Here is an 8,328-nt window from a genome sequence, read left to right as displayed (position 1 = left end):
AGTCCCTCCTCCCTCAGACCCTGGAGTCCAGACACCCCAGTCCCTCCCCCCTCAGACCCAGGAATTTAGGCCCCCCACCCCCTTCCTCCCTCAGACCCAGGAATCCAGGCCCCAGCCCCCTCCACCCGCAAATCCAGGAATCCATGGTGCCTCCGACACTCACACGATCCAGACGCCGGAGATAGCCCACACAGCAAGGAAGGCAGGCATCAGGGACAAGTGGCCCCACATGCTGGACTCTGCAGGGGAAGGACAGGGGCTGAGGCTGGGCTTGTCTCTCTCACACCTGAAAAACCAGCCCTCAGCAGGGTCCAGGTGTATGAGATTGTGGCCCCAGCCTCTGGGCTCCCTTTGGCTCTCAGGCGGAAGTGATGAGGCTCTGATCTAATCGGCCAGCTATCCACTCCTGGCCATATCCCTATCTTTCCTGCAGCGTTCAATCCTGTCTCACAGATTCTCCTGCCTGGAGAATTTCTCCCTGCACCTCACAGCCTCCAGGGCCTCCCTGGGATGCTCACCTTTCCAAGCTCCCTGGGGCTTTCAGTCCTGGAACTGGGGCTGGGTGAGCCTGGGGAAGAATGGCTGGCATCTTAGGATGGGGCTCAGGCAGGCCGAGGCAGAGGCAAAGTCCAGGCTGGAGTGCTGCCTGGGACCTTGTGTCTGTCCACCACTTCCGGAGGGCTCTTTACCCAAACCGCCACATCCTGTCTCCTCAAAACGTAGCAAGCCGCACCTTAGCTTCAGGGGCCCCTAATCTCCTTCCTCCAGCTTTGTGGGTTCAACGTCCAAAGTCTCAGCCCTTCCCTCCCCAGGAACCAGAAATCAGAGCCTGCAGCTCCCTCCAGCCTGGAAGACCCAGAATTCCAGGGCCCCAGTTGCTCATAGAATGCAGATATTCTTCTGTACCTCCTGGTGTCCAAACTCCCAGCGCTTACCTACTCGGGCACCCAAGAGTGAGGTCCTCAGGTCCGCCTGCTCTGGGAGCAGCTTCTGTTTTTGGGCTGAGATACAGAGCCCTGATGACCCCGCCTCCTCCCCTCCGCTCTCCTTCCTCTCACCCTTCCCCTTTCCTTGCTGGAGTTCCCCAGGCAGGCTGAGCGTGGGTGGGAAGGGAGCTCTTGGTGATGACATCTGCATCCGAAACCCCCCCAGCGAGACAAAGACTGCGTCTGCTGCGTGACCCTTTCTTTCTCTCTCCCAGTAGCCGCCTTCAGCTTCTGACCTCTTCCCAGTTTGGTGCTTGAGTATATTTGGTCATGGCCTCCTCCTTCTTCTTAGGACCCAGGAGTCCAGTCCCTCAGACCCTCCTCCCTCAGACCTAAGGTCAGACCTCTAAGTCCTCATCCGTTAGACTCGGGAGTCGCCCCTGCCTCTGACACTCACGAGGTCCAGACCCCAAGTAGGGGCAGGGACAGGCAGCGTCCCATGCTGGGCTCTGCAGGGGAACAAGAGGGGCTGAAGCTGGGCCCCTCCCTCTTTCCTCTCCCTATCTCTCTCCTACCTTCACACCTGAAGAACCAACCCTCAGAAGGGCCCAGGTGCCTGAGATTGTGGCCCCGGCCTCTGGCCTCCCATTGGCTCTCAGGCAGAAGTCACAGGTGGGGGCTGATCTAACCAGCAGGCCAGCTGTCCTCCACTTGGGGCAATGTCCCACCCATCCTGCAGTGTTAAATCCTGTTTCACAGATTCTCCTGCTTGGGGAGTTTCTCCTGCCCTCCCAGACCCTCCCTTCTCTCCCAGCCTCTGGGTCCTCCCCAGGATCCTCCGGTCTCCAAGCTCCCTGGGGTTCTCAGTCCTGGGACTGGGGCTGGGTGAGCTTGGGGAAAAAGGGCCGGCATTTATGGGGTGGAGCTCAGGCATGCTGCAGAGGCTAAGTCCAGTCTGGAGGACTGCCTGTGTCCTTGGGTCTGACTGCCACTTCCTGAGGGCTCTCTACCCCCAAACTACCATGCCCTGTTTCCTAAGAACCTAACGGGTAGCACTTCAGCTTTGGGGGACCCTAATTTCCTTCCTCCAGCTATGTGGATTCAACATCCAGACGCTCAACCCTATCCTCCCCTGGAGTCAGCTCTGAGCCTCTCTCCACTCTTCCGGGCCCAGGAGTCCAGGCTCCAACTTATTCCTCCTTCCCCAAGATGCAGGAGTCCAGACCCCAGAACTCTTTCCCTAGACACAGAAGTTCCAGCCACCTCCTCCCTCAGTACCCCACCTCTTTTCTTTTAATGGACGTAAAATCCACATCACATGAGCAATTTTAAGGTGTATGACTCAGCAGGGTGCAGTGGCTCATGCCAGTAATACCAGCACTTTGGGAGGCCAAAGTGGGCAGATCACCAGAAGTCAGGAGTTCGAGACTAGCCTGGCCAACATGGTGAAAACCCATATCTACTAAAAACACAAAAATTAGCCGGGTGTGGTGGCGCATATCTGTAATCCCAGCACTTTGGGAGGCCGAGGTGGGCAGATCACCTGAGGTTGGGAGTTTGAGACCAACCAGACCAACATGGAGAAACCCCACCTCTACTAAAAGTACAAAATTAGCCGGGCCTGGTGGCACATGCCTGTAATCCCAGCTGCTTGGGAGGCTGAGACGAGAATCGCTTGAACCCAGGAAGCAGAGGTGGCGGTGAGCCGAGGTCGCGCCATTGCACTGCAGCCTGGGCAACAAGAGCAAAACTCCAGCTTAAAAAAAAAGAAAAAAAATGCAAAAATTAGTTGGCCGTGGTGACGCATGCCTGTAATACCAGCACTTTGGGAGGCCAAAGTGGGCAGATCACCAGAGGTCAGGAGTTCGAGACTAGCCTGGCCAACATGGTGAAACCCCGTCTCTACTAACAATGCAAAAATTAGCCAAGTGTGACGGCTCATGCAGGGAGGCTGAGGCAGGCAGATTACCTGTGGTCAGGAGTTCAAGACCAGCGTGACCAACATGGAGAAACCCTGTCTCTACTAAAAATACAAAAATTAGCTGGGCATGGTGGTGGGCATCTGTAATTCCAACTATTCGGGAGGCTGAGGCAGGAGAATCACTTGAACCCAGGAAGCGGAGGTTGCAGTGAGCCAAGATTGCACTCCAGCCTGGGCTACAGAGCGATACTGTGTCTCAGAAAGAAAACAATAACAATAATAAATAAATAAATAGGCCAGCCATGGTGACTCACACCTGTAATCCCAGCACTTGGGAGGCTGAGGAGGGTGGATCACCTGAGGTCAAGAGTTTGAGACTAGCCTGGCCCATATGGCGAAACCCCATTTCTACTAAAAATACAAAAATTAACCAGTCGCAATGGAAGGCGCCTGTAATCCCAGCTACTCAGGAGGCTGAAGCAGGAGAATCACTTGAACCCAGGAAGTGGAGGTGGCAGTGAGCCAAGATTGTGCCATTGCACTCCAGCCTAGACAACAAGAGCTAAACTCCATCTCAGAAAGAGAGAGACAGAGAGAGAGAGAGAGAAAGGCAAGAGATTGAGTGGGAATGAGGTTGGTGAAGGACAGAGGAGGAGAAAGAGAAGAAGTGGCTGGAAGAGACATCAGACTGGGACGTGAGTGGGTCTGACACTGGGGAAAGAGACGAGGAGGGTAGCAAGAGTCACAGACCATATGCGGTTTTGAGAACCCCAGTTAGGCCGGCTGGGAGATGTAGGGTAAAGATCACCCACACACAAGCCCATGGAGACCGCAGGCAAGTAGAGGTGGCAAGGGATGGAAGGAGGGGAGCATGAGAAACAATTGCTTAATTGGAATTTCCTTATGGGTTATGAAACTGTTTTGGAACTGCATAGGGGCAATGATTGCACAACATTGTGAATGTGCTAAATGACACTGAATTGAACTTTCAAATGGTTACAGTGAATCTTTTTTTTTTTGAAAAGGAGTCTCACTTTTGTTGCTCAGGCTGAAGTGTAATGGCACAATCTCGGCTAGCTGCAACCTCCACCTCCTGGATTCAAACCATTCTCCTGCCTCAGCCTCCCAAGTAGCTGGTACTACAGGCATGTGCCACCACACCCGGCTAATTTTTGCATTTTTAGTAGACACAGGGTTTTACCATGTTAGCCAGGCTGGTCTCGAACCCCTGACCTCAGATGATCTGCTCACCTCCACCTTCCAAAGTGCTGGGATTACAGGTGTGAGCCACTGTGCCCGGCCCTAGAGTGAATCTATGTGAATTTTACCTCAATTTAAAAATAGGGTTGGGCGTGGTAGCTCATGCCTGTAATCCCAGCACTTTGGGAAGCGAAGGCTGGAAAATTGCTTAAGCCCAGGAGTTCAAGACCAGCTTTGGCAACATAGCAAGATTTTGTCTCTAAAAATTAAAAAATTAGGCTGGGTGCAGTGGCTCATGTCTGTAATCCCAGCACTTTGGGAGTCCGATGTGGATGGATCACTTGAGGTCAGGAGCTCGAGACCCGCCTGGCCAACATGGTGAAACACTGCCTCTACTAAAAAAAAAAAAAAAAATAGCCAGAGTCTGGCTCTGTCATCCAGGCTGGGGTGCAATGGCTCCATCTTGGCTCACTGCAACTTCTGCCTCCCAGGTTCAAGCGATTCTCCTGCCTCAGTCTCCAGAGTAGCTGGAATTATATGCACGTGCCACCATGACTAATTTTTGTATCTTTAGTAGAGACGGGGTTTCATCATGTTGGTCAGGCTGGTCTCGAACTCCAGGCCTCTTGGCCTCCCAAAGTGCTAGGATTGCAGGCGTGAGTCACCGTGCCTGGCCTGAAATTCTTAATAATTTTTTTTTTTTTTTGAGACAGAGTTTTGCTCTTGTCACCCAGACTGGAGTGCACTGGCACGATCTCAGCTTACAGCAAACTCGCCTTATGGGTTCAAGAGATTCTCCTGCCTCAGCCTCCCAAGTAGCTGGGATTATAGGCATGTGCCACCATGCCCGGCTAATTTTGTATTTTTAGTAGAGATGGGGTTTCACTGTATTGGTCAGTCTGGTCTCGAACTCCTGACCTCAGGTGATCTGCCTGCCTTGACCTTCCAAAGTGCTGGGATTACAGGCGTGAGCCTCCACACCCGGCCCTTAATAACTGTTGAACAAGGGGCTCTGCACTGGCTGGCAGTGGGTGGACTCTTCTAGTCAGAGCAGTCAAGTGAGACCTCCCAGGGGAGGTGACATTTCCGCAGAGACCTGAGGAAGGTGAGAGATGAGCCCTGCAGATGTCTTTGCACAGAGCTTCCCATGCAGAGAGAACAGGGGAGGCCTTGAAATGCAGAAAGTGCAACTTTCAGTGAGGAGGTGGATGGGACCCCCCTTAGCAGGCTGAGCGGTGGGGAGAACAGTTCCGGATAAGGTGAGAGAAGTAACGAGGGTACAAACTGGGCAGGGCGAGGAGGCCATTGTAAGAAAGTCAGATTTTAATCTAGGTGTGTACTAATTAACCACAGCAATTCCATAAAGCTATACACATTTACTTCACCTGGTTTTCACGGTTCACAAATTTAGGAGCTGCTTAGCTGAGGGACTCTGGCTTCGGGTTGCTTGTAAGGTGGCGGTCAAGGCGTGGACCAGGCTGCACAGCCTCCTGAAGACTTGATGCCCACGGGAAGATTATTGCCAGGGTGGCCTGAGCACATGGCTGACAAGCTAGCAGGCGGCCTCGGCTCCTCTCTGGCTGCTGGCTTGAGGCTTCAGTTCCTCAACACATGGACCTCCCCACAGGTGGCTCCAATATCCTCTTTTCTTTTTTTTTTTTTTTTTTTTTTGAGACGGAGTTTTGCTCTTTGGCCCAGGCTGGAGTGCAGTGGCGAAATCTCGACTCACTGCCACCTCCGCCCGCCCCGGGTTTCAGCGATTCTCCTGCCTCAGCCTTCCGAATACCTGGGATTACAGGCACCTGCCACCATGGCCGGCTACTTTTTTTATTTTGTATTTTTAGTAGAGATGGGGTTTTGCCAGGTTGGCCAGGCTGGTCTTGAACTCCTGACCTCAGGGGATCCACCCACTCAGTCTCCCAAAGTGTTAGGATTACAGGTGTGAGCCACCACGCCTGGCCTGCAATGTCCTCTTGACATGGACATCCCAGAGAGAGCAAAGTGAAAGCCACAGAGTTTTTTTAGGATCTAACTTTTGACACGCCATTATTTTTGCAATATCCTGTTGGTTACATAACTTAGCCCTATTCTAGGTGGAAGGAGCTACACAAGGATATGAATCCTAGAAGTGGAGGATGGGGGGTCATTGAGGGCCATTTTGGGAGCAGCCTACCATAATATATTAATTAATTGCAGAATTTTTTTTTTTTTTTTTTGAGACGGAGTTTCGCTCTTGTTACCCAGGCTGGAGTGCAATGGCGTGATCTCGGCTCACCGCAACCTCGGCCTCCCGGGTTCAGGCAATTCTCCTGCCTCAGCCTCCTGAGTAGCTGGGATTACAGGCATGTACCACCATGCCCAGCTAATTTTTTGTATTTTTAGTAGAGACGGGGTTTCACCATGTTGACCAGGATGGTCTCGATCTCTTGACCTCGTGATCCACCCGCCTCGGCCTCCCACAGTGCTGGGATGACAGGCTTGAGCCACCGCGCCCGGCCCCTTTTTTTTTTGAGACGGAGTTTCACTCATGTTACCCAGGCTGGAGTGCAATGGCGCGATCTCGGCTCATCGCAACCTCCGTCCGCCTCCTGGGTTCAGGCAATTCTCCTGCCTCAGCCTCCTGAGTAGCTGGGATTACAGGCACACACCACCATGCCCAGCTAATTTTTTGTATTTTTTTAGGAGAGACGGGGTTTCACCATGTTGACCAGGATGGTCTCAATCTCTTGACCTCGTGATCCACCCGCCTTGGCCTCCCAAAGTGCTGGGATTACAGGCTTGAGCCACCGCACCCGGCCTAATTGCAGAATTTTGAGCAGGAGAATGATGAGGGGTGTGTGCATGTGTGTATGTGTATGTGTGCAATTATATATGTATATTGATATAGCTATATAGATCTATGTGTGTGTATAAACTAATATATAGTATGCAATAAGTATACTTATAGGGCCAGACACAGTGGCTCATGCCTGTAATCCCAGCACTTTGAGAGGCTGAGGCAGGAGAATTGCTTGAGCCCAGGATTTCAAGACCAGCCTGGGCAACATGGCAAGACCCAATCTCTACAAAAAATAAAGAAGTTAGCCAGATGTGGTGGTGCATATCTGTGGTCCCAGCTGCTCAGAAGGAGCAGGAGGACGGCTTCAACTCAGGAGATCGAGGCTGCAGTGAGCTAGATCATACCACTGCACTGTTGCCTGGGAGACAGAGTGAAACCCTGCTTAAAACAAATAAGGGGCTGGGCACGGTGGCTCACACCTGTAATCTCAGCACTTTGGGGGGCTGAGGTGGGTGGATCATGAGGTCAGGAGTTCGAGACCAGCCTGATCAACAAGGTGAAACCCTGTCTCTACTAAAAATACACACAAAAAATTTTGCCAGGTATGGTGTTGTGTGCCTGTAGTTCAAGCTACTGAGGAGGCTGAGGCATGAGAATCACTTGAACCCAGGAGGCAGAGGTTGCAGGGAGCTCAGATTTCGCCCCTGCACTCCAGCCTGGGCAACAGAATGAGACTCTGTCTCAAGAAAAAGAAAAAAGAAAGAATAAAACCCTGGAAGTGGAACTGGTGGGTCAAAATTTTATTTCTATTATGAAGTATTTCTGACTTGTAGAAAAGAACAGGCGGTAGGCCGGGTGCAGTGGCTCATGGCTGTGATGGCAGCACTTTGGGAGGTCAAAGCGAGCGAATCATCTGAGGTCAGGAGTTCGAGACCAACCCGGCCAACATGGTGAAACTCCTTCTCTACTAAAAATACAAAAATTAGCCGGGCATGATGGCAGGTGCCTGTAATCCCAGCTACTCCGGAGGCTGAAGCAGGAGAATCCCTTGAACCCAGGAGGCAGAGTTTGCAGTGAGCTGAGATTGTGCCATTGCACTCCAGCCTGGGTGAGACTGTGTCTCAAAAAAAAGAAAAAACAGTAAATCGTTAACTCATGCTGGTGGGATTGAAAATCAAATAACTTTAAAAAAATGCAGTTTTGTTACAGATTAAAAAAATAGAGGAGCCGGGCGCGGTGGCTCAAGCCTGTAATCCCAGCACTTTGGGAGGCAGAGGCGGGTGGATCACGAGGTCAAGAGATCGAGACCATCCTGGTCAACATGGTGAAACCCCGTCTCTACTAAAAATACAAAAAATTAGCTGGGCATGGTGGCGTGTGCCTGTAATCCCAGCTACTCAGGAGGCTGAGGCAGGAGAATTGCCTGAACCCAGGAGGCGGAGGTTGCGGTGAGCCGAGATCGCGCCATTGCACTCCAGCCTGGGTAACAAGAGCGAAACTCC

The 8,328-nt window shown here is 52.1% G+C and overlaps 1 protein-coding gene across 4 annotated transcripts in view; it reads right to left on the bottom strand.

Moving 5' to 3' along the window:
- The window catches only part of TMEM150B (transmembrane protein 150B), a 10,799-nt gene extending 8,987 nt beyond the window's left edge, over positions 1–1,812 (bottom strand). Inside the window, exons 1-3 of one of the 4 annotated variants that reach the window (XM_032263179.1) lie at positions 669–907; positions 519–568; positions 164–239 (exon numbers count right to left, since the gene is read on the bottom strand). In XM_032263179.1, coding sequence (XP_032119070.1) covers positions 164–231 — 68 coding nt within the window. In that variant the 5' untranslated portion in view covers positions 232–239; positions 519–568; positions 669–907. Of the gene's footprint in view, positions 1–163; positions 242–518; positions 908–935; positions 1,013–1,769 lie in introns of those variants that run through there. The other 3 variants (XM_032263180.1, XM_032263181.1, XM_032263178.1) reach the window with 3 other exon arrangements.
- Between the last annotated feature and the right edge of the window lie 6,516 nt (positions 1,813–8,328).

This window comes from Sapajus apella, unplaced genomic scaffold, assembly GCF_009761245.1.
Source record: "Sapajus apella isolate SASKATOON/1434 unplaced genomic scaffold, GSC_monkey_1.0 scaffold135, whole genome shotgun sequence".
NCBI classification, from domain to species: Eukaryota; Metazoa; Chordata; class Mammalia; order Primates; family Cebidae; genus Sapajus; species Sapajus apella.
This window is presented reverse-complemented; position numbering and strand designations above follow the sequence as displayed.